The 27,444-nt window shown below is 33.4% G+C and overlaps 1 protein-coding gene across 1 annotated transcript in view; it reads left to right on the top strand.

Moving 5' to 3' along the window:
• The window catches only part of FBN1 (fibrillin 1), a 274,426-nt gene that overhangs the window by 112,862 nt on the left and 134,120 nt on the right, over positions 1-27,444 (top strand). Inside the window, exons 6-8 of the mRNA XM_051980617.1 lie at positions 9,147-9,344; positions 13,310-13,435; positions 23,728-23,853. Of these exons, the coding sequence (XP_051836577.1) occupies positions 9,147-9,344; positions 13,310-13,435; positions 23,728-23,853 (450 nt within the window). The remainder of the gene's footprint in view (positions 1-9,146; positions 9,345-13,309; positions 13,436-23,727; positions 23,854-27,444) is intronic.

The raw sequence follows: 27,444 nt of genomic DNA, 5'->3' as shown, positions 1-27,444 counted from the left end.
TAAGATGAGATGCAAGGAAATTTCCTTGGCTAGAAGATATTGTCAACATCTTATTGTATATATGAGAGCACTTTAGATCTTGATCATTCAAATACTGGTGATATAACAATCCCAATTTTTGGTCAATCTGCCGTCTCCCCATTTTATTTTTTTCCAAGATCTCTATTAAACATTACCAGGCTCGGTAAGATGAGACAAAATTTGACCACCAAAAGCTTAAGGACCATTGAATTAGAAATTAGAAACAGAATTTGTAGATTTGTAGAAGTGATGGAATCCCTTTACTTTAAGTCTACTATTTGAAAAAGTACACACAATTTTCCTCTTGAAAAGGATTATAATAATAATCAGCTGAATTCTTTGCAAGGTTTTAAAGTTTTAAAACACTTTACAGTGTTTTAAAGGATCATCTCCTTTTTTTCCTTGCAAAAATCACAAACCTCCGAGGTAGGCTTATAAGCTATTATTATCTTTATTTATAAATGAGAAAATTGAGATCCAGAAAGGTAGGATTCAAACCCAGATTTTCCTGTGGCTTAACCCAGCATCCTAATCTACTTTGCCAGTCAGCTTTTGCCAGGAAGAAAAAAAAAAGCACAAGTTAATAATGTCTGACAAACCAACTAGTCTGTTTAAAAAATGTTTAGTGATCTCTGACATGGATAAATTGATATCTCATTCTTTTGCTTGTAATTTTTGTGAAAAGAAGGATTTAAAATAATTGGAGACTAGTGCCTCAAATTATATCCTTGTGTCTTCCCTGCAGTTTTGTGGTTCTTTGAGTTCAGGAAATGGGTAACAGTGACAAGATTTCATGTACCACATGCTCTCCTTTCTCTGTAAGCAGCACAATTGCCTCAGTTCATGGGCTAATTAGAAATGAAAGTGGAGTAATACTGGAGGCCATACTACTACTGCTCTACATCGAGAGGTCACATACTCAGCTGGGAACTGGAGGCTGTACTAGCACATTGGTTAGATCTGAAGCCTTGTGGGCAAATTTAATAAGATTGGTGCATTTTAGGTGAGTTTAGGCACAACAAGTCTAGAACATTTGTCTTTAGTTGTGAAGCTACGGATACAGAATTTCTCACAGATTGAGTATAGAGCATAAACAAATATTTAGCAAAGACTGAATTTGAGGGAAGTCAGGTCTTTTGTCCAAACTCTTGGTTTGTTGTGGTATCATTCTAAAATTTAGAATAACATGTGAAAATATTGTTAAGGCTCTACCATAGTTTTCTTGGTAACGATTATTAACATTGATGCCAAATATTAAAGGTCACAGGATGAAATACAGAGTTTTTGGTTGGAGGGTAGAGAAGGGGGAGTGGGGGATGGAAATCTCTCAAAGCTTCAATTCCACCTTTATCATGTCTCAGCAATAGGACCTGGGCAAGTCACTGAAATGCTTTAGTTTCCTTATCTGCAAAATTGAGAAAATAAATGGCAACTACCTTACTAGATTGTTATGAGAACTAAACAAGAAGATTCATGTAAAGAACTCCAAAAACCTTAAAGCTGTAGATAAATGTAATTTGATTCCAAACCAGCATTGCATTAGACACAGCCTTTGTCTAGCAGAGTGACAATTTGGAAAAATACTGTGTAAATATAATTTGGTGCTATTTAAGGGTTATGGGAATGAATGCTTGTGAATAATTAGACTTATTAGTGAGGAATTTAAAATGTGGGTAAATTCTTGTGTGGTTGCAGAGCTGAATTGAATGGCATGGCTCTGGATGCCTAAAAAAAAATGGGTCATAAACCACATGTGTCCAAATTTATTGAGAAGTAAAATTTATAATAATAAAGTCCTTTCTAGAAATTTTGTTTTAAGATCCAGATATATATATATTACTTACCCCACCTAAAGGACCCAAACTTTTTCCTGCAGTTGAGATTTCTGAGCAGCAATAAGGGTCCAATTGTTATGTAGTATGAATTTATGATGGATTATATCATTGTAATTTTGTGATTTTTCTAAGTTGGAATAGGCAGGCAAACCAAGATCTGGAGTGGAGAAAAGGAAGTTGAAAGGTTACCTGGGTTTGGGATTATCAGGATTTGACCTCAGTAGGTGAAGAGATTCTTTGATATTGATATGTGTATCATGTGACTGAAATTATTTCTCTATGGGAGGAGGGAATAGTACAAATCAAATCTTCTCAGAATCATTTATTAAGCATATACTGCTCATGCATGAAGTACATCCTCTGATGAGATTAACATTTGAATTGGAAGTTCTATAGGAAGAACTACTCTATTGTCTACCTTTAGGAATCAGAATTGTCCGGGAATCAAATCTTGGGTCAGTACTATATACGAATCGAATGACAGCTCTTCATAGTCAGTATACTCATAGCTTCAGTATCATTTACTAAGTGCCAGATACTGTGCTAGCACTGGAAGACAGTCTCTACTCTCAGGGAGCTTAGATTCTAAGGATTTCTAAGGGAAAAGACAACACCACAAGGAATCTGAAAAATAGAAGGGGAGGGCAAAGAGTCTGCCTCTAGGGGAATGATGAAGAGTCCAGAAAGGAAATGAAAGAACACACATATAGCTTTGATAATCTGATATTTCAAGGCAGTCTTTGAAAAGACTGAGTGATCAGTGGATAGATTTTTTTTCCAGTGATGTCCTCAGCATGAAGAAGCATAATAATGTTGATCTATCTCAATTGTGAAAATCCTAGTTTGCATGTCATTTTAACATTTTTTCCTACCTTCAGATTTCAGGATCACTCTGTACTAGCAAAAAATATCCAAGAAAAGATTGTAAAGTTTCCTGTATATAATTTTAAATAATGACAGAAAGTAGATTCCATGTGTTAATGTTTTGTTAAAATACTACAATTATCTCAATTAATTACCGGAAAGGGGGGAAGAAGCTCAAAATCTTTTCCTTTCTACATATTTTATGAAGTTTTTAAAAAAGTGAAAATATTTGGATGATTCTACATTTTACAGGTGATATGATCTGAGGAAGAGTTATCAGATAATATTTTCTTCTTAATGTCTTTTAGACATTGAAGTATCTGTAACCAGGCCTTATTGCCTGCATTTCTCGTCCTATCTTAATCCACCATGTTTCTTATCTTTCAGCCATTCATCAAAAGGCCTATATTAAGTGCTTATAATTGATATTTAAATATTTCAAAATATGTAATTTCATCCCCAAGTATATACTCTATGAACACAGATTGCAACTCCCTTTACACCTTTTTATGATGGTTCTATGAGTTGATATACCTGCCAGAATTCATCATTAGGTGACCAGTGGCAAACATATCAAAGCTTAGCATAGCTTTTAAGAACATAGGTAACCTCTAGTTACCAAAGAGATTTGGGAGTAGAATTTTGTTGAGGCTTGTAGTTAATATTCTGAAGCATTGAACCAAAGAAATCCATGGTGTATTTCTTTTTATAATGTATTCAAAAGGGCAATGCGAGTATTTTAGGGAGCTGTAACATGACATGATTCCACAGTAATAAGTATTCTTTATTTGATTGTTTCCAGTGAAGCCCACATTTTAACTACGATATTTGACCACTTAGCCATTGTTTCTTTGATAGTTTTGGTTTGTTCTTAAATATCTACTAGAGAAGTTAGTTGACTGAATCTGAACAAATTCAGCACCCTACTAAAGAGAATCAAGATACCATTAATTACATCTATAGTTTAGCCTGTCATCTTGAAGCAAAATGAAGACCAGCAAAAGTTTGCAAATTGTACAACTTGTATTATATTTTAATGATTTTTTTTATGGAGATTATGTAAATGTCCCAAGGGAAAAAAAATTCTTATTATATATCCAACCAAATAGGGTAATATTTACACTGGTAGTTATTACAAAATCTGATGTTTTATAGTGGTAAAAAAAATGGAAAGTTAGTGGAATCAAGAGAAAAAAATTTCCTATTGATAAATAAATATCTTGGTATTAGAGATTTATCAACTTCAGTCATCAATAATACATTTCAGTGAATAATTGTCATTATTCAGAGATCTTGCTTTATAGAATTGATACATTCAAACAAAACTGTCTGAAAAAAACTATTAAGATTTTATTCACTCCCATTATTTATCTTCATCAGAAAATCAGTCCTATGTTCCTGCCAAAACATACAAACAAACAACAAATAAATGAACAAAATTCTCTTGGTATGCTGACTTAAAGATTTCTTTGTTAGGAATTTAACAAACCTTTTTTTAAGTACTTGCTATGTGAAAAGCACTATTCTAAGCCAGCAAACTATGGCTTATGAGCCAAATTCAGTTTGTTGCCTGTTATTGTCTAGCCTGTAATGTAAAAACCATTCTTAGTTTGGGGGCTATACCAAAACCAGTGATGAACCAGACATGATCTATGGGCTTGTGATTGTTTAACCTAATGCAATTTAGTCTTGTTGGGAAAAGGTAGTAATACAAGAGCTCTCACTACGGGATGCTGGCACTTTTGACATAGCAATTTCTCTGCTTCTATGTGGCACTTTATCCTTCACTTTTCCAGTCCTTAGTTCTCCTTTCATCCACAGCCATATATCTATTCTCTGAACTTGAGTTCTCCCATGAAAAGTCTCTCAGTATTAGGATTTTCAATTTACAACTTTCAATATTATATTTCCTTCCTTTTTTCTTTGTTTCAGTATTTATGTTTTTATAAATGTAGCCATGTCACGCTATGAGTACTAGATCACACACATTTTATTCACAAGCTACAAGCAATTACTACATGCCCATGATTGGGGTTATATCTGACTCTTGACTCCATTGGTGTTTTCTCCTCCAGTTCATTTTACAGATGAGGAAACTGAGGCAAACAGGGTTATGTAACTTGCCCTGGGTCACATAGCTAGTAAGTAACTGAGACAGGATTTGAATTCAGGTCTTCTTGACTCCAGCCTGGCGCTCTATCCATCTAGCTGGCCACACAATATGCATAGTATCATGCTAAATGCTGAGAGTAAAAAGAAACACAAAAGATATAGTCCCTAGCCTCAAAGAACTCACATTTTAATGGCAGAGGTGACATGAAAAGTATATACATACATGGGATATTTAGGGTACCTCATTAAATAAAATTTGACTGAAACTATTGGGACACCTTGTCTATATGATACAAATGGGAGGTAATTTGAGGAGGAAAGAACCTAGCCTATCTCTATGAGTACCTATAATTTGAACTTCCCTGAATTTTCAGTTTGGAGATAAACTTATTAATAATACAAATAATAATAACTAAAGTTTATTGAATACTTTAAAATCTACATTAGTTTCCAATTCCTTATTTTATCAGTTTTTTTTAAACCCTATAGAACTGTATTTTTATATGAGATATATTCATTGAAAATTATTTTTGTGCAAAAACATTTAATCATCCTAGAGAATCTTCTGGTCAGTTATTTTGTAAAATGAATACTCATATGCTAATTCACAAGCCAAAGGTCTGGTCAGGGAAAGAATTTATCATGTTAAATGTGAGCAGGAGATCTGGGAGCCAGGAAATCAGCAAGGTAAGAAGGCATTGTCAGAATATAAGCTGATAAAGAATTGAGGAATTCAGAAGGTCACATAGCTTTAAGTACATACAGTATTAGCAAGCAGATATTTATCCTACTGCCCATGCATGACCTTTATTGGCAGGTTTCCCCATAACAACCTCCTCCAGAGGATTGTTTAGTGAAACTGTACTTGATACTACACAACTTAGTTTTTCCCGGATAAATGTCTCTGATAATCAAGAATTATTTATATTAAGATAAGTTTATATTAAGCAAAGTTTAATATTACTCATCAAAGGAGCAGCTAGATGATTCAATGGGGTAGAGCTCTGGCCCAGGAGTCCAGGGAACCTGAGTTTAAATCCAGCCTCAGATATGTGACACTGACTAGCAGTTTGACTCTGGATAAGTCACTTAATTCTGATTGCCTTGCCCTCCCCCCAAAAAAATTTCTCATAAAAAAATCTTTTGAATTAAAATTCATATAATGGCATTTATATGTATACATATATTGGATATATATATGTATATGCATATGTATATCAAAAGACTCTTAGAAATGAAGAGGGGAGCACTTGAGAAGCTCCTTGAGACATTTTCCTTGAATCCTGACTCTGTTAGAGACCCACCCCAGGGAATCTAGATAAAATGGTTGGGACTAGTTGAAATAATCTCATTTAGCTGGAGATCTAGATTTCTATTGACCCCTATTGTTGGCCCAAAACCATTCCATGTAAGTGGTCTCATCTAGACCTGGGGGAAGTGACAGCATTGAGGGAATCTCATTCATTTGAAACTTCTGTCTCAGATTTCCTTATAAAAATGGCAATTTTAAACTTAGTCCTTGCAGAGAACCTAACATGCTAAGGAACTTCTCTCCCCTGGCATAGCAGCAACCCTCTGCCTGCTGAAATGATATTCACTTTCAGCATTACCCTCTATTTTTTTCACCTATTTCCCTAACAAGACTTTATACCTCTCTGTCAGGATTTCTTTGCTAGAAATTCTCTATCTTCCTGCCAGGACTCCTCACTAGAAACTTTCCCTTGCCACCAAGGAATTCAGTCTTTCTATTCATGCATAGCAAAGGCTGACTTCCCAGTGCCAATAATAAACTTCTTTTACCATTCTGGCTTTTCGGTTTCATAAATTCCTTTACGAAGGACCTCTGTGCCACCAGTTTTCACAACTCCCTACCCTGTGCCAAATCCTAAGAGGATTGAAGGGAGCCAGATCCCTTCATTTGGTTCCCAGAACCCAGAACCTGCCACTAACCTCATCATTTAATTCCCTGACCACCAGGAACCCTAACCTCATCAGAAATAGCTAGATTATAATCTTAAAGGGGACTTTTGTCAAACATCTCTTATGGCATACAATTTGAGTCATATTTCAAAACAGTCCAACATTTGAAGGTACAGGTTACAAATAGTATTTTCTTGGTTTTTTTTTTAAGTGTGAAGATTATTTTTAACATAAAAAAGAGGTTATAAACTATAATTGTCTTTATGATTTCTTGCTAAAAGAAAAAATACTTAAATTTTATTAATATATGAACATATATTCACATAAATTGACATTGTTCAATAGAGATTATGTTAGATAGTAGTAATAGTGGTGATTTATTTATAAATATTATTCTGGAAATTTGAACTGTCTTGGCTGATACAGCTTTTTCTCCTGACTGGAATGTATTAGTCATTCTGGGGCAATGGGGAAGAAGCTTACAATGAGGATTAAAAGCTGTTATGTTCTCCAGGGAAGAGTTGGTTACTAAAATGACATGGGGTTGTCAGTGTCTGGCTTTTTTTTTTAATCTTTTGTGTGTTGGTGGGTAATTCTCTGATTAGTTTGGTATTATTTCTTCTGATTACCCTGACAAGCATTCATGCTCCCAAGATCCGTTTTATCTTGGGTCTGTTATGCTCCCCATTAACTAAGATGGAGTAGGTAAGGTAGGGAAATCAGTTTGGCAGATGTGCATAGGACCAGTTAGGAGGATGTTGTAATAATCTTGGTGAAATATGAAAACAGTCTGAATTAAGATAGTTGCTATGATTTGAGACAGAAGAAATAATATGCCAGTGATAATGTGGAGGTAGAAATGGTAAGATTTGTCAACTGCTTAGATTTGTAGAATGAGGGAGATTGAGGAATGAGGATTGCGTCAAAGATAGAAACCTCAGAGATAAAAAGAGTGGCGATGTCTTTGTCAAAAATGGGGAAATTTGGAATTTCAAATTTTTTAAAATAATAGCTTTTTAGTTTCAAAATATATGCAAAAATAATTTTCAGCATTCACCCTTGCAAAATTTTGTATTCCAAATTTTTTCCTTTCCTTTCCCCCACCCACTTTCCTATTCAGCAATTAATCCAATATATGTTAAACATATGCAGTTCTTCTGCACATACTTTCACAATTACTATGCTGCACAAGAAAAATCAGATCAAAAAGGGAAAAAGTGAGAAAGAAAACAAAAAGCAGGCAAGCAATAGAAAAGATGAAAATACTATGATGTGATTCATATTCAGTCCTTACAGTCCTTTTTCTGGATGTAATCTGACTATCTCTCTCTCAAGTTATTGGAATTGGCCTGAATCACTCCATTATTGAAAAGAGCCATGCCCATCAGAATTGATCATTGCCTAATTTTGTTGTCACTGTGTACAATGTTCTCTTGGTTTTACTCACTGGAATTTCAAATTTCAAAGAAAAAGTACCTATTACAACAAAACCAATCATTGGTCATCCAGCCTCTTTTTGAAAATCTCCAGTGAGATGTTTTTCTCCTTTTGAGACCCAACATTTCACTTTTTCATAATGCTAATCATTAAAATGTTTTTTTTTCTGACTCCAAACCTAAAATTTCAACTTCCACCTATTGTTCCTGGTTCTGCCCTTTGGGGTCAAACAGAATGAGACTAATTGCTATTCCACACTCTTCAGTTCCTTGAAGATAGTTATAAACTGAGAGTCTTTTCCTTTCATGGTTCCTCTCCTCTGGGCATTCTCCAACTTGTCTGACTCCATTTTTCCTAAATCATGGTGCCCAGAATTGAACATAATACACCAGATGTAATCTGACCAGAAGAGAGATCAGTAGAATTCTCATTTCCTTGGTCTTAGAATAGGAACTTCTTACAGCAGTTGAAGATGCTATTAGTTTTTTCTTTTAGGGGTGATTTGCTTTAGCTGATTTCCAGGACTCCCAGACCAGCCCTCTTTCTTTTAGATTTATGGGATTGTTCTGTCACCCACAGGCCAGCATGACTTTAACACTTTACTCGGCATTCATAATAACTATTTAATGTCTTTCAGAATAGGTCATGAGGCTTTGTTTCCTGACCTCATTATATAGCAAACTTGCTACTATTGTTCCTTTTTTCAGAGGTTTCCACAGGAAAGAAGAACTGTGAATGACTACATAATATCAGGAAATTATTTGGTTTAGTTAACCTAAATCTTTCCTGTTGAATTTATACTCATTTCCTTATTTTGTCTTCCTTATTCTATAGTCACTGGAGATAAACATCTGGTCACTGCTGTCCCTAGAATAACTCTTCTATTGTCATTGTTCCTATTCATAAAGGTATTTGGGTATTTCAGCCCTCAAGGAGTTTCCCCTCTTGTCTTTTCAGATTACAGAACCGGTCCATGTTTCACACTAGTCAGCAACCAGATGTGCCAGGGACAGCTCAGTGGGATTGTCTGTACAAAGACTCTTTGCTGTGCCACAGTAGGAAGAGCTTGGGGCCATCCCTGTGAGATGTGCCCAGCCCAACCTCACCCCTGCCGCCGAGGCTTCATCCCAAACATCCGAACAGGAGCTTGTCAAGGTAAGTCTGGGGCTAGTTTCTTCTTAATATTATTAATGGACTAATAATTAATTAATGGATTTAGCTTATTGAGTTCTCTTGCTTTGTATAGCTGCTTCCCTATTTGTATGTAAAGGATGTGGGGAAATTATTGGTTGCATTAATGCTTCATTATTTTCAAAGTGTGTGATATTCAAAGTAAATGTATTGCTAAGTTGGCTTCTCTTAGAACAGTCAAAATCTTCATGAATTTTTCCCTACTAGCAGCTCCTTCTTTTGATCTGACAGAGGTGCTTCAGTATACTTCTGACTCCAGGGATAGTGTGACTTTATATTTAGAGGAATGCTTGGTAATCAGCATAAGATCTGTGAACATGTTATTTGTTTTTCTTAATCATTTTTAAGTTGGTCATATTTGTAGATGTCCCCTTGTCTCTTTAGTTATACCTTTCTGATCTGAAGAAAATTAGACTCAGTGCCACTTAAAGTGCCCTGTTAATACATTTTATACAACATAAAAATAAATGTGTATTTGTTACAGAATATTAAATCTCCCCAGATGTTACTTTCTTCTGAGCATGCTTCTCCATTGAAGCCTTTGCAACTGCTTTTGGCTTTTATTCTAGGTCTTCCAGCTGTACAGATTCTTTTATTGTCTGGATGTCTGGCAGGAAACAGGAGAAAGTTAACAGGGGCAACTATGTACTAAACCAGTGGAGACTGAAAACTCCCAGGATTCTCTTTATAAGATTGGGGGAAGGGGAATGCTAGTTTCTTTAGACATCTTCACTGTATTCAAACAAGTTGCTGTATTTTTGGTAAATTTAGTCTATGCCCACATGAGGTGAATATTTTGTGCAACTTTGGATAATAAATTTTTATGCTAAGTTTTGATTTTTTTAAAGATAGTATGCAACAAAATAGAACTTGGCTTCAAATACATATTTCCGTGGGTGTCCCTGTTTCACTGGCCAAATAGTATTCCTGGTGCACACCCATGTGCTCTGTCTGCTCTTGGCTAGCATCTGTTACACTGTGAATTAACTCTTTTCTTTGTACCCCAATAAGCAGAGGAATATATTTAGGGGGGTCAAAAACATTTGTGAGGCCTCTCAGTCCCTTGGGGTTTTTGAAGTGATCCTTGTAGGACAAAGTATATATATATAACTTGACAAGTGTTAGTAAAATGGATTTTTCAATGCTAATCTTCCCAGTGGAGAGTGATCTCCAGAGGTTAGAATGTGGTCCATCTTAACAAATTGAGGATGTGGAGGATGAAAAAAGGGAAGAGGGGGCTAATATTGAGGAATTTTGCTATTCATTTCACACCTCCTACTGTTTCCTCCAACAGCCTTTACCACCTGTTGGCTTTTTCCACTTCCTCTCAAAAACATACATTCTGCCTCCACTCTTGAGTGTCTAGGATAAAAATTGGTTTATGGGGAATGAAAAAAGGCTGTGGAATTGAGAGAGTTATGTTTCTGCTTAAAAGTAATACAAGACTCTAGGGACTGGGTGATCATTCTCGGTATCTGCTTTGCCAGATGGAGAACCTGGTTAATCAATCAACAAGCATTTATTAAGTGTTTACATATTTCAGTGATTCTGCCATTCTCTCTCTCTTTTTAAGGGCATATGGGAGCATTTCTTCAGATTTGGGTCCACTCTCCCTTCCTGGGATATACAAATCCTGTGACCTAATTTGCAGGTGCCCTAAGTACCACATACCTATTACTTTGGGGTCCTCAGAAAATAGAACCATATGAAATTCCGTGAAGAGGAGCTGAACTGAGGAGTTTTGTCACTTTATAGTTGGCTGAGGTTGAGCTCAGTTCTCCAATCTAAAGGTTAGAGAACGGGCATAGGTACATGTTGCCTCCCTCAGCTAGATTGTAAATTCCTTATGGCAAAGGATTGTTTTCACTTTTATGTTTGTTTTTGCAGTGTTGTAGCCTAATACCCAACACATAGTAGGCATAGGCACTTAATAAATGTATGGTGATTTGTTCATTGGAGAGAGGGGTGGCCATTCTGCTGAATTTATATAAGGTTGAGAAAATACATTGGGTGAAAAGAGAAATTTTGCTCATATTACCAGGCTTTATACTTAGCAGAAGACAGGCATGCTTATGTGCAGTGAATGCAATGTATTATTGCCTTACATAGCTCACATGGACATGTGGACAAGGACTTATTGTCTGAGCTGGTTTGCTTGCTACATTGCTTACTGCCCTCTCCTTGGCAGGTGCTGATTTCCCAAAGAAGGACCATCACATGGGGTTATACTTTTGTGAGGAGATATGCTTCTTTACTGCTCTAGTACTTGAGTGTCCACTCAAGTCCACTCAAGTAATGCATTTCTATTTACAAAACCAGTTGTATAGTAAGAAACTTCTATGACATTAAAAATATATTGTTTTAAGAGTAGCCATTAAAAGTATCCAGCAAGAATCTTTGGAGGCCATTGCTTACAACCATTTTCTTTTTTGATTCTTGAGAAGAGTACTACAAAAGAGAGGAAGTCATTCTGCCCACTATGCTTTGATCAAAGAGATGTATGCTCAGAAGGGAATCAAGCTAAATATGAATTCATAGTTATCCAAAAACATGACAAATAGTATGCAAGATGATGAAGCAAGTGGGGAAATTTGTTTATAAATAAGTTCTCAATAAATTAAAAAGTAATCTCTTAGATTTGAATACTTTTTATAAAAATGTTCATATCAGGTTAATGGAAAGTTCTGGACTTGAGCAAAAGTGAAATAATCAAGTAAACTATGATCCTAATTATATTTTTACATATAATTTTTATTTATGGAACAGAACATTATGTTTTAAAAAATATTTCTTTAGTATATCAAGTTGTAAAACATATGTGGCAAGTTATACCAAAAGAAATATTTTGAATTTTGGTATCCTTTCTCCCTCATTTATTGTTTTTTGTTTGTTTGTTTGTTTTGTTTTTACTGAGGCAATTGGGGTAAGTGACTTGCCCAGGGTCACACAGCTAGGACGTGTTAAGTGTCTGAGGCCAGATTTGAACTTAGGTCTAACTGACTTCAGGACTGGGGTTCTATCTACTGTGTTACCCGGCTGCCCCTCATTTATTATTTCAAGCAAAACTTTTGTTAACATGATTAAAGAATTTGCAACGGTAAATTTTTTTTCTTCATATAGTAAGATAAAAAAGCTGGTCTATACATTGGTTTTTGAAATCATTTTATTAAAAAATTACTCAAAGTGAAATAAAGTAGTTTAGAAATATCTTCCTTGGAATTCTAATTTTAGATTAGGGTTTTATAATTCTTTAAATGTGAAGGGAAAAATGAATGCATATTTATAAAGATCTTGCCTTATGAGCACATTGTTGTCAAATAGATGTCTGTCTTTATTGCATCTTTGTGCTTTGCTCTGAGCATAGCAAAACGTCATCATCAAGAACAAAACTTGAAAGTTCATCCAGATGGAGGCTGAAATTGAATCATGAGAAAAATAAGAAAGCATGTGTCTTCTTTTAGAAGACTGGCAACTTTATTAAATGAATCATTGTTACAATGTAATATATATATTTTTAAAGTTTGTCTTTTCATAGTTTAGAACCATAATGTAAATCAAACTTCAAGGTAAATTTATTTAATATCACTGGATAGATTGTTAAATTTACTTTCTTAGAGATGAATTAAATGGAGTAATTCTCTCTCTCTTGTCTTTTTCCTGCCTCTCCCTTACCCCTTTCCTCTCCTCCTTTCCTTTTCCTCTTCTGTCTTTGTGTTCCCTATGTATCCCTGTCTTCCTCTCTTTTTCTCCTCCTCCTTCTGCTCTTCCTCCTCCTTCTTCTTCATCTTCTTCTCTCTCCTCCCCCTCCTCCTGCATCTCCCTCCCACTTCCCCTCTTTTCTCCTCTCCTTATCTCTTCTTCTGTCTTTGCATTCCTTCTGTCTCCCTGTTTTGCTGTCTCTCTGTCTCTGTCTCTCTTTTATATGACAGATGTGGATGAATGCCAAGCCATCCCTGGGCTCTGTCAAGGAGGAAATTGCATTAACACTGTTGGATCATTTGAGTGCAAGTGCCCTGCTGGACACAAATTTAATGAAGTAACACAAAAATGTGAAGGTAAGACCTTTTATGCCCCATATCTCAGGGGTGAATGAAAACTGAGGAAGTTTGAGGAAATTCATGTTTAATGACCAACTTGTTTCTATATAACTCTTTCATCTTGCTTTTTAAATTGTCCCCTTGAGTATTCAAGTAGAATTTGATTACCAGGAATAATATACCCATTTGCTGCTGATAACCAGAATGAAGCTACAGACTTTTCCACTTTTATAGACTTACACTAAGAGGTAGAGTTAAATATGAAGTATTTTAAACCAACATTTTCTTCTAAATGTTTGAGATATGAATTTGAATTTGAATTCAGTTGTTAGGTGTCCTTCAGGGTAGCATATCTTACTGGTTTTTTAAATTGATTTTCTGATTTTTTTTAATAGAAAGAAGAGATTTGGTTGGCAAGATCTATTCTAACTTTCACTAATTCTCCTACTTTAGGTGTCTGATGTATATATATGTATTCATGAGAAAAATAATTTATAAAGTTAATTAAATCTTGAAAAATAAGTTTTAGATTATATTTTTGATTTTCATTTGAATTATAGAAAATGTCCTTAGTTTATAAAAAAGTATGCAGATAATATGCAATGTTGCCAGAAATACTCGACTTGCAGATAACATAAAGAAGCATAAACAATTATAGGTACAGTGGAAAGAACATTCGATCTGGACATTCAGATCCTGTCTCTGACATTTACTACTTATGTGATTTTGACCACTCTGAGCTTTGTTTCCTTGTCTGTAAAATGAGGGATTTGTATTGCATTGATTGCTGCGATCTTCTTCACCTTAGATCTATGGTTTCATCTTTTCTTCGGACCAAAATTGTCAATAAATAATTATCTTTTATATGTATGAATTATCTTTCATGTTTTAATTTTCTTTCCTTTATTAGAATATGAGTTTCTTAATTGTGACTTATGGAAATGTTCAGTACCACTATCATTTTTATTTAATAAATATTTGAATTCAATTGAATTCTTAAAACTTTAATGTATTGTTTAATAGGATTCAGTCTATACAAACTATCTGATGTATTATGAAGTTTTTCCCTTGAATGGTCTGTCTGTTGAAAAATTATTATAAAATTTAATTACTTCCAAGAATGATAAGACATTTATTTATTCTGAGTCATTTGCTTGTCTTTAAATCCTTATTCTTTTGTCACTATTGTTGTTAATTAGGGATGTTAGGGACAAAATCTACATTAAGTGAAGCCCCCAAATTGAAGGGTAGAGGAATAATTTCCATTTTAGCATTATACTGTCAAAAATATCTTAAAATTTCAGGTTCTAATTCTGGCTGTAATTCTGCTCAAAAATCAGGCTTTGTGGTCACGGGAGCACCAAGTAACTTATCATTCATGCCCATCTATTAGAGTATATCTTCAATTTTAATGGATCTTTATTCCCCTGAATGTGGTTATCCCTTCACTGATGCAGATTGAATCTTAGACCTTCTTATCTTGCGTGATTCTGGTCCATGTTCTCCCATAGATCCTTTTAGAAGATCTACTAAATGTGCTGAGAACCTTCCTCTTACCTCTTTTATCAAATGTCTGTTTTCTTGATTATCCCTTATATTATTTCTGGAGTGAAAGTGGTCATTAGATAGTAGCTGACTTGCATCCACCATATAGCTCTCCCTTGTTTATTAAATTACCTGCAATTTTAATTCCTTGGGGTTTATGGCTTATGGTATTCTAATATTCATAACTACTATGTTGCTAAGGAGAAACATTTGTGTCAAAAAGATAGATCTTTGCACTAAGAAAACAGCTTAGTTTCATTAACAACCTTGTGGGAATTAAAAAAAAAAACATTGTGAAGTTTCCCCAACGCAAACGAGACCACTCTTTTTTCTTACTTAATTTTTGGCCTAACTCTTTGTCCAGCTGTACTTCTTTTCCTCACTATAAGTATTGATAAGTTAAATCACTGGACTAGCTGTCTAATTGCAAGTATTTCTAAACAGAAGGCATTATTCGTCCATTTGATTATTTCCTGTTTAGATTATTAGATTGATCTTTTTATTTTTATTTTAATAGTATTTTATTTTTCCAAATACATAGCAAGTTTTCAACATTTACTTTTGGAAAACCTTGTAACTCAGTAGTTAAAAAAAGTTTTAAAATCTTCTATTACATCAAGGACTCTCTCATGCATATGTAAAGATTTTTACAGGATTTAGAGGAAGATTCTAGATGGTAAGAGGATAGGAAACAGCGCAATGGTCTTTCCATTCCACTTCCACCCAAAACCTTCTTCAACCTCATCTAGATAACATACCACACTAAATCTTCTTGAAAAAATTCAAGAAAAAAATTTTCAAAAGTTACTTTTCTAGCCCAAGTGGGCATAGTGAGTTAGAAAGGCCTGTAGACAATTGGGATATGCTTACCATACTAGGGCACAGAAAGGAGAACAGGTGCTATTTGGCAGATCTGTTGCATACTGTCTAATAATAGGTAACAGATTCAGAATGAACCATAGAAGGGACATATGTCCAGGGGAGTAGCATCCTGGATTAGGGAATGACTATAGTCCCTTCCATATCCAGAGAAGAACAAGTTCTGAAGCAAGGAACACAGTGTAACTCAGATCCCAGGAAGAGTACAAGATCTCAGTACTAGCATCTATGTAAAACTGAAATCTGCAAAGGAAAAATCAGGAGCAGGAATCCCAACAAGAGCACAACAAGCTGTTATGTCATGCTGAACCTGCAGAGCTCTCTAGGTGACTGAGTCTAATAATTTACTTTACTCTGTTCCAAAGCCAAGAAAGGAACTTGCAGAGCTCAGACCAGGGGTTGGGGGCAGTAAGAAGAAATTTCCCTGGATCAGACTACTTTTCAAACATTAAAAGCTTACAGGTCCCCATCTTGTGCTGCCCTGATAGTCTAAAATAACACCACATTCAATACTACAAGAAAGTAGCAGCAAGGCCAATCCAGATCTTCTCTTTGGAAGTATTCAGAGCTTGACTCCAATGTCAAGTCTAAAGTCAGGAAGCAAGCTGAAAAAATGAATGAACAGAAATGATTCCTATCATAAAGAGCTATTATAGTAAGAAAGATGCTCAAGACATAAACTCAGAAAAAGAGAATTACTTTAAACTATCTACAAGTTAAAGTATCAAAAAAAAGCTTACTCACAAATTTAGCTACCAATTTCTGAAGACCATAAAGCAGAATTTTAAATTAATTTTTAAAAAATGAAATGGATAAATTTGGAAAAGAAATGAAATCAATGAAAGGAAATAATCAGAAAGGAAATTAATAGCTTGGTGCAAGAGATACAACACTTTGCCGAAGTAAAAAATTCCACAAAACTTAGAGTGAACCAAACAGAAATCAGTCACTCCACAAGATAACAAGATATTGAAACAAAATCAAAATGCTGGAAAAAGAAGAAAATTTAAAGTATCTCATACAAAAATAGCTGAGCTGGAAAGCAAATCAAGAAGAAAAAAAATTAAGAATTATTGGACTACAAAATGTTATGTCCTAAAACAAAACGTAGACATCAATTTTTTTTAAATTTTAAAAAAGAGAAAACTACTTACATCTCTTAGAACCAGATGGTAAAGTAGAATAGAATGAATCCAGTGGTTATCTGTTGAATCCCATATAAATACTCTTAGGAATATTATAGCCAATACCCAGAGCTTTGAGGTCAAAGAAAAAAAAGCACTGCATAACACATGATTTCAAACTTCTCTAGAAAAATTCAATATAATCCTACAGATGGAAAAATGAATCTTTAATGAAATAGAGGTAGAGAGAAATAAAGTAACTAATGACACTCACAGCAAAGTCCACAGAATTTCAAATTTATAAGGATCTCCAAAAGTCACTTAATGTCAAGACCTGAAAAAAAAAACCCTATGTCACATACTTAACAAGTGTTTATCTAGCCTTTCTTTGAAAATATCCAATGCTGCAATGCCCATTGTGACTTTGGATAGTTCTAATTATTAGGAATTTTTCTTCATATTAAGCTTAAATTTTCCTCTTTGCAATTTGTACCCAGTTTTCCTTGTTTCTGCGATCTGGAGCCAAGCAGAATAAGTTGAATCCCTTTCCCACTTAATATCCATTCAGTACATGAAGACAATTATCATGTCCCCAGGGATGCTATATTATTATAAATTACACACACACACACACACACACACACACACACACACACTTACCAATGAATCAAAATTTTGAGTCACCTAAAAGGCGTCCAATACTTTCTGGCCCTATATAACCATGTAAAGTATATTACCATGTAAAATTGAACACACACAAAAAATGATACAAAGAAAATCATTTAAAATATATCTAAGAAGAAGAAAGATAGAGGAACAAAAATAAATGATAATTGATGGACACATTCCCTCCCATCTTTTTCTCTTTGACAATCACATCTCCTTTTCTTAGCTGTTTATGCACACATATATATCCTTTTCCATTTTCCCTCTACTCCCACCCCAATCCCCAATAGACTGTTACCTCTTTGGAAGCATTGGCTTGATTATAGAATTCTGTATTATCAGTTCCTTATATATAATAGGTGCTTAATAAATGCTGTGGAAATTAAGCTGAGACAGTGTCTTTTTAAGCTCTGTGTTATTTCTAAAGACCTCCCTTTTAATCATCCCAAAAGAATATTCTTAAAATAATAATATTTTGAGCATTTGTGTCTTAGCAACCTCAGTAACATTCTAAATATGAATCTGCTTCTCTCCTCTCCAGTTCTCTATCCCACTCCCCCTTGGTAAGTTTGCGATAGCATGCCAGTTTTGCTACTTTCAGGTCAATCCTTGCTTCCATCTTTCTTCCCAGTATGTATTAAAGATTTTGGTTCAATTTATATCCATCAAGTTGGAATAGACCCATTTACCTTTATATAACTTCACAATGACAATACTGTTTATGTTAACATAAGCTCTAATATAAGCAGTAAAATATTGTTTGGTTTAGTCCCAATCCTAGAATAGAAAAATGGTGATTTTGCTTTTTAAAAGGTCAAAATGTTGTATTTAATACAAACATGGAGAACTTGACTCAGAAGATATTTGAATCTAGTCCACTTTTTTCTGAATTTTTCTTTGTTAATTGAGTACTCTGCAGGTCCCCAGACTTCAATTTTGTTCAGTGTCTTTATGCTTTTAAATTAAGCCATAGGCTTTCTGTTCTACTCCTCAGAGGTATAGAACAAAAGCTTTAGCAAACTCTCAAAAGTTCAAGATATGATGTCCTATGTTCCTAATATGCCCATATATGGAATGGAAGGTAGCCTACTATATTAATATTATCCCTCATGTCTGAGTTTTCTCTGTAAAGGCCTGATTAAGAACTATCTTACCTCATCAAAAAACAAAGAGTTGAAATAAGAATAATTTGCCATTATGGGGATAGTTATAGTTGTCTGCATTTTGTATCACTAAAGTAACATGTCTCTTTAAGACTGTCACTTAGATGTTGCTAAATCTTGGTTAAAAAAAGAAAAAGGTTACCACTTTGGTAATTACTCAGCAACCTTTTGGTGATATAATGATGTATTAAAATGAGAATTTATTGACCAAGTCCAAGAGTTAAGAGAGTACCTAACTTTATAAAATAAACTTGTTTCTGAAGTTTTATGTATAAATTAAATTTTTGTGAATTGAGCCAAGTTTTAGAAAATTGCTATCCATTTAAAGAAATTTTTGGTATGTTGTTTATTTTCAAAAATGAATAATCATCACATTAATTTGTTTTTTAAAATTCATATTTTCACAAGTTGAGTTTACTCAAAGTTATACCTTCCTACGTTTGATATAGACTTAAATTCATGATCTCAAGCTGGCAGGGAATATCAGAAATCTGAGTCCATTCCCTTTATTTACAGGTGAGAAAAATTGAGGCTTACAGAAGTCAATTGACTTGTTCAGTGATACATATTAAGTACCAAAGCCTGAATTTTAACTCAGAATCAAAGTATTTTATAGTTACAAAGTTATTTCATGTCCATTATCATGTCTGATCTTCAATAAAGCCCAGTGAGGAAGCAATTTAACAAATGAGAAAACCACAACCCAGAGAAATTATTACTTTCTCAAGATCATATAGCTTTTAAGATAGTGTTAGAGCTAGCTAAGTAGTACAGTACAGAACACTTGGTCTAGAGTCAGGAAAACCTGAGTTCAAAATCTAATTTTGAATCCATTAGTTTGTTACTAATAAATTAATTTTTATATGTCTCCATTTTCTCAACTATACAATTGAGATAAAAAGAGCACCTGCTTCTCAGGGTTATTGGGAGGCTAAAATAAGATAACATTTGTAAAGTGTTTTGCAAATTTTAAACTATTTTTTATATTTACATGATGCTTTAAAATACAAGGTGCTTTATGTATATAATTTTATTTAATGCTAATTACCTCCCATCTGCTTTATTTTCCTCATTTTACAGATAAGGAAACTGAGTCAGAAGACTTTAATAATATCCAAGTTAGAAGTGGGATTTGAATTCCTGCTTTCTAGTTCTTAGTCTTGTGTTCCTTTATAATATCCCCTGCTACCTTTCTAAAGATGTGATGAGAAATGGACAAAATTTCTAATACTGTATTAATGAATATTATTGATCACTTTTTGTAAACATTCTCTTAAACTGTATTTAACTCTGAAAGAGTTTATTTCAGAACAGATTCATTTCTGTTTATAAGTAGTTTAAAGGAGTCATGTTTGGACTGGTTTTTCAAATACTGTATTTCTAATATATACACCCTAGATTTTCTTGCTTATTCAATGTTTATAAAGATAATACAGTAAAATATTTTATTTCTGAAATGTGAAAATAAGCTTTTAAAATTTTTCTGTCTTAGATTACCCTATTATGTTTTTAAAATTAATTCCATCCATTAAGAGTTTCAGTTAAGTTTCTTCTCTTCCTCTCTGAGTGGAAATGTTTAGATGAAAGATTATCCAAAACTAATAACTTGAAAAAATGGAATCTAGACATGTAAAAGAGTAATAGCTTAAATATATAACAGTGTACTGGTCTTGTCTATGATGAATATATAAGCCATGAAGAATGGGTCAGAAAAAGTTGCCAACAGGGTATTCCTGCTGTCATACCATAATCCTTCTCTTAAAATACTTGAGTTAGCATGAAAATGGAAGATGTCTTCACACATAACTTATATTCTCCTGTGTATTCTCTAGAGTTGCATTGAAATCCTGTGTTAATATATATAGTAATTAGTGAAACGGTGATGATGTTTTGCTCATACTTAATCCAGTTATATTATACTTTAAAATTTTTTAATTGCCGCTATATTTAACCAGATATTTTCTGCAGCTGCTATTTCTTCTCAGTAACAAAATTGGGCTGATTTTATTAACAAGAAATTAATTGTATATGACCTCACTTGAGCCCTTACTCTTACTTGGTAATCCTACTCTTGTTGGTATCTGATCTAATTTTCCCCATATGATAATTTTAAACTTTTCTCTATGTTTTCAAATCCTTAGGTACATCCTTATAACCTCCACTTATGCCAGAGCACTTGTCCTCCTACTTAACTGAAAACTTGACTTAAATTTACCTTTCCAACTGATATGCTGTTACATTCTCCTTTAAGTACTCTGTAGTCCTGCCAAACTGTCCTTTTCATCACACACCACTTTTAACTTCTTATCTCTGTGCTTTAGTAGTGACCATCTCTCATGCCTGAAATTCATTCCCTCATATCTCATGTCTTGGAATCTGTGATATATTTTTGAATTCAAGCCAAGTATACCATCTCCATAAGGGCCTTTCCGATCATGCTTCCCCTATCCATTAGTGTTTTTATGTATATGTTATATTTCCTGATAGAATATCAAGCTCCCTGAGGGCAGGTATTATTTATTTTACTTTTGTCTTTCTGCTCTCAGCACTTAGCATGGAGAAAATGGTTGACACAGAAATAATACCTAAGAATTTCTTATTGATTGATTGAATAAATAATTAAGATTATCAATTAGGATCTCTCTCATCTCCCTCTCTGTGCTTCTTTAAATATCCTATCATCATCACTTTTTTTCTCTTCTCTATTATTATATAAGAAGAGATTTCCTTACTCCTTGCTAAGGTCCATCTTTCTACCTTTGACATTTATCACATTTCTCTCATCTTTCTCTTTCTGAAACCCATCTTCTCTTTCTCATCCTTCTGTCTTTTCCTATTTGATTAATTATGTTTCATACTTGTATAAATATACTGAGCTCTTCATGATTTTAAGTGAATTAAAAAAAAAAACTTCCTCTAAAACTACTATTGAAAATACTACCATTTAGCCAAACTTTCATGTTTGAAACTTTTTTGTTAATTTTTTTCTCATACTTCATTTTCCTTGGTCTTTCTATAACATTTCTAAATTTTTGGGTACTCCTCCTCTTGATGATTAAGATACTACTTTCTGCTATTTCTCCAACTACTAGCTGTACTGCCCTCTTGCTTTCTTTCAACTGTTTATCAAAATTCCAATGGATGGTTTGATCCTTTTCTCTTCTCTTATACCTTCTTTTTTAATCATCTCATTCAATATCATGGCTTCAATATTCTGTTTCCATGCAATTTACTACCAACTGTCATTTTTCTGTTCAAAACCTTTAATGATTTCTTGTTGCATATCAGATCAAATGTGTATTAAAATCTGGCATCAGTCTTTCTTTCCAAACTTATTTCTTTCTCTTTCTCTTCATGCCCTCTATCCTACAACCAAAGTTCAAATTAACAAATATAAAGTGCCTACTATATACACGCAAGGAACTGTCCTTGGTACTGGAACCACAAAGACAAAAATGATACACTTCTTCCCCTCAAAAAAACTTATGTTCTATTAGAAGTATACAACATATATGCAGATAAGTAAATGGGCAATTTGAGGAAAGAGAAATCTTTAACAAGGTGGAACTAGGTAGGTTTGAAGTAGGCAAAGCTTCACAATATGGTGCATAAATTGGGCTTTGAAGGCAGATAAGTATTTTGAAAGGTAAACATTAGAAGGGAATGATTACAGACATTCAGACTAGTTGAAGTGAATGCAGGAAGGTGAGAGAGAGAATTAGTGAGTATTATCAGTGCATTAAGCCAGAATATAAAGTTCATAAATAAGAGCACTGTGAATTATAGCTTGAAAGAGAGGTTGTAGTCAAATTGTGGAGGTCCTTAAATGTATTTTCTCCAAAAAGTAAAAGGGAGCTAGCCGCTGAAATTTTTAAGCAATGAAATGACACCATCAGACCTGTGTCTTAGGAACATTAAAGTGATTTAGAATTTGAAAAGTATAGATATGATTTGGAAAAGTGAGATAAAATATTGAATATGATAATTAAGAAGAATCAAAAAGCAGGTCAATTAGAATAGTAATGAGATTGGGGGAAGAATGGGAGAAGAATTATATAAAATTAATAGGACAAGTTAATAGTAGTAGCTCTAAACCTAATACAACTTATATTTTACTCTATTAAAAAAGAGAATGACCAAGATTTCTAATCTATCTTATAACTGTAATAATCATTTTCATGCCTGTTTATTATGAGAATTTTGTTTTTCTTTTTATTTTCCCAGTGGGAATGGGGGTAGATTTTTGTTAGTTGATAAAAATTTGAGCATACTTTTATAATAGTATAATAAGTACCTAAATAAGTAGGGGTAAATGATTATAAAAATAAAGGAAAGTGTTCAGGAAAACTCTGTAGTTTCTTAGAGACCACAACTGATGTAAAAGAAGAGTTACTTAGAATAGGAAAATTCATGAGTAGAATATTGAAAATAGTTGATTATTTTTTATTATTGAAGATTTTTCTAATTTCCTGCTTTTCTTCTAATTTTATCTGCCTTGGATTTGTTTTGCAAAATTTTTTATTTTATATAATGAAAACTATCCATTTTATCATCTATGAGTCTGTCTTTTCTTCATTATGATCTCCAAAATATGATAGGCAATTTCTTCCCTGCTCCACTAATTTGTTTATGATATCACCTTTTGTCTAAATTATATATCCATTCGGAACTTATCTTAATATAGAGTGCAAGATATTGGTCAGATGTTTTCAATTCCCTGGACTACCTTTATAAAGTTCTATAATTCTTTCTTGAGGGAAAGAATGAATTAACATATTATCAGCTGACCACATTATAATTGGTTTTATTGTTTGCAGTTACGTCATTTTAGGGGACTTGATCTGACTGGTAACATATCTAAACTTACATAAAAAATGAAGCATTTCTATATAACAGGCTTCTGATATTTGTTAAAATATTTGTTACATTACAGATATTGATGAGTGTATCACTATTCCTGGAGTCTGTGATGGGGGTGAATGCTCAAATACTGTCAGCAGTTATTTTTGCAAATGTCCCCCAGGATTTTATACCTCTCCTGATGGAACCAGATGTATAGGTAAGTAAAATGAAAATGAGGTATACCGTTGATAGAGCTCTGTTATGAAAAGTTTAGTAGGTGATATTTACTTCTATATTGAGCAGTTTTCTGAGCAAGTTTGCTCATTAGAACATAATAACCATTACTATATCCTCTCCAATTAGTCTTGTTCAATGCATGGTATTTGTGTATCTTCTTTAATCAGTCTACAATTCAATTATATGGCTCAGGAGTTCAATGCTGAATTAATCATAGATTAAACAGGTCAAAGTAATGGATTCTGGCTATTAAAGAGATGCCTTTGGGAATATTTTAAAGATATGAATCAATCTTTTGATCCTTGTGATCTTTATCTTAAGAAACTCAGCAATCTGATTTTCTCTACTGCCTACCAGGAACCTTCCATTTGCCCAAGTAGATCTACTTAGCATCCCTAGAACATGCTATATACTTACTATCCAGTTGGAATACCCTGCAGTACCAGTATACTTCAAATCTCAGATAATATTCCACCTTTTTCTTTTCTTTATTAACTCTTACCCATTCATCCCCCTGGCATCTGAGCTTTTCCTCTCTCTTTCTTTTTTTTAAATTTTATTTTATTATTATAGTTTTTTAGTTACAAAACATGTACATGGGTAATTTTTCAACATTGACCCTTGCAAAACCTTCTGTTCCAACTTTTCCCCTCCTTCCTCCTACCTCCCCCCCCAGATGGCAGGTAGTCCAATACATGTTAAATATGTTAAGGTATATGTTAAATCCAATATATGTATACATATTTATATAGTTATCTTGCTGCACAAGAAAAATTGGATCTAGAAAGAAGAGCTTTCCCTCTTTTGAACCGCTGTAGTACTGCTAATCCGTATTACTCATATATCATACCATCTCTATATCATAAAATGCCTTCTGTTAAAATTGATTTTAACATCTATAAATTTTATGGTTTTTGACTATCAAAAAGTCCTCTTGGAAGTCAATAATTTAGTTTGTCTTTATTCACCTAAATATATCTAATTAGTAAAATTTGGGATGGTATAAAAATGTATTACACACGTTTAAGATTTCAAGGGGAGAAAATATTTTTGAGTGTGTCAAGATTATATAGGCAAGCCAGTACTGTTTGAAAATTTCCACTTTGCTCAGCATCCTTAATCTATTTCTGGTTATTATACTTCTCCCACTTATTAAACCACAGATTCTTTCAAAATTCTAACTTTTTCCCCCCACAATTTCCACAACTATTCATGGCTATAAGTGAGCATTATTGTGTGTAAGTGTTGTTCATTTATAAGTCAGATGTTTTAAGTCTGGGACTGCTTATATACACAAACATGATTTACTGCTCTGCCAACCTTCAGTTGCAAAATTTTGATCCAAGTCCCTAAGCTTTAAATCTAATGAATGAGCCATCAGGCTAAAAACAGACATGTCAACACAGACACAATTCCCAGTTTTTCTAACATTAGTGGTTATTAGCCAGCTGATTGAATTTAGCACTGAGTATTGCAGTCATAGTCTGAAATTCTATTTGCAATTTGAAAGTAGACCACACTGTAAATTATGTGTACATATTTCTCAGTATGGTCAAGTGTTTACATTAAGTTGTGACCACCAAACTTATTTGCACCTGAGACATTACACTAGGTTTGAAACTTTCTCTCTCAACTCTCAGTAGCTTTTGGTTTGAACCCAACACATTCTTTGAATACTGGACATCAAGTATTATATGGTTTTAAGAGTTGCTTATTTATCACATCTTGAAAGGTTCTACAGATACTGTTTCTTAATCCTTTTTATGGGGAGCTCCTGTCTTCATCTCCACAAAGCTAACACTGTTTTCAGTTCCATTGAATCCATTCATCCTGGAACTTGCTACATTAAACTTCCTCTGCCCCTTAGTTGTGAGTTCATTCTGACTAGTGGTACAGGAACTTGAACCACAGTGAAAAAAAAATTAGAAAGCAATTGAATACCCGCTAGTAGTTTAAAAATATTTTTAAAGAAATAATTGTTTTGCCTTTCAAAACTAGCCCATAACTTTGTTTTATGGCTTGTTCATATTTTTGTTTTTTAGACTTTTTGATGTTAGTGATTTAAGTATCTCAGATTAGTTTTATTTCTACTTAGCAGCTATATTGGAAAATGATGTAGTATAAACACTTTCTGAACATTTTTTAGCCATATTCATTATTGTCATCATTTTGCATAGAGCATCTGTTGCTGGTTTTCTCATTAGAAAAATGCACCCATAAAATATATGCTTAAGAACTAAATTGTCTAATCATTGCTATTTTATTTAATGTTTTCCCATTTTCATAGTACATATCACAATGCCTTTATCTGGTTGACTCACATGCAAGAAACAAATTAATGTCTGTAATTTCTTTGGGCCGAGGACATGTGAAAGCCTTGATTTCCTTTCACTTCTACATTTTTTCTAACAGTTCTTTAAAAAAAAAAAACTAAAAAGTTTTTGTCTGGCAAATTGCATTTTGCTTCAAGTTAAATATTTGTGTAGACATCAGGTGGGAAGATGGAAATAGATACACAGTGAATTATCAGTGTCAAGTTTATCATAGCAATATCTCATCTGAAACCCACAAAAACACATTTTTGCCTTGTCATGTTCTATTTTCTGATAGCATCAATGAGTGCTGCAATGTATTATATATTGTCATGATGATCAGATAGATAAAACCCAATAAAATAATATCTGGAAATGCATCTTGTGGTGTTGCTTTGAAAAGATAACTTTGTTGCCAAGAAAACATTCTTCCAAGAAATGTCATTTCCTATAGCAATATTTGGAATAATGAATAGTTTAATCTGTAAATTTTAATCAGTTCCTTTTAAAACCCTCTTAGTAGTAAGCTATTAAGAAAAAAAGAAATACTGATAAATATTTAATTTAGGTGTGGATTTTTTTCTAAATTAACATTTAAACATCCCTAATTTACCTTTAACTTTGATTCAATGTTATCTTGGGGAAGAGAAGGAAAACTTGTCAAAGTGAAATATCATTTCAGGTTGTTTTGAAATAGATTTTTAAGAAATATTGGTGAACAAATATTTAATTTAGATGTGTATTTAAAAAAAAAACAACAACAACAACTTTCTCCCTGTGCCTTCTTACTCAGAAGTCTGACTCAATGTTAGCCTGGGGGAGAAGGGGGAGAGAAAAAAGGACTTGATAAAATGACTTCCGTTTCCTTTAAAAATAGATCTTATATTTTGATTAAACTATTTGTGTAAAGTTATTAGAATTAAATAGTTTGATTCCAGGGAGAATATATAATTCAATTCAGTAAACATTAAGCACCTAAGTTTAATTGTTTATTTAGACTCATTCAATATATCAAAACAATTACAAAGACACATATTTTAAATACTGGTGAAAAATTAACTATAATTACATAATAATATATGACATAAAATCAATACATATGAATATATGATATCAAAGGTGGTGATTTTGTTCCTCTCTCATACTATTTTTGATTTTTCTTTCAAATAATGAATTCACAAAATAGTTTCGGTGTATCTGAATTGGTGCTGCATATTTTACAATGGACTTACATCAATTATTTGGGTTTATATAACGAA

The sequence above is a fragment of the Antechinus flavipes genome, chromosome 2, assembly GCF_016432865.1.
Source record: "Antechinus flavipes isolate AdamAnt ecotype Samford, QLD, Australia chromosome 2, AdamAnt_v2, whole genome shotgun sequence".
Classification (NCBI taxonomy): Eukaryota; Metazoa; Chordata; class Mammalia; order Dasyuromorphia; family Dasyuridae; genus Antechinus; species Antechinus flavipes.
The sequence above is the reverse complement of the archived record's forward strand: the minus strand, read 5'-3'. Positions and strand labels throughout refer to the sequence as shown.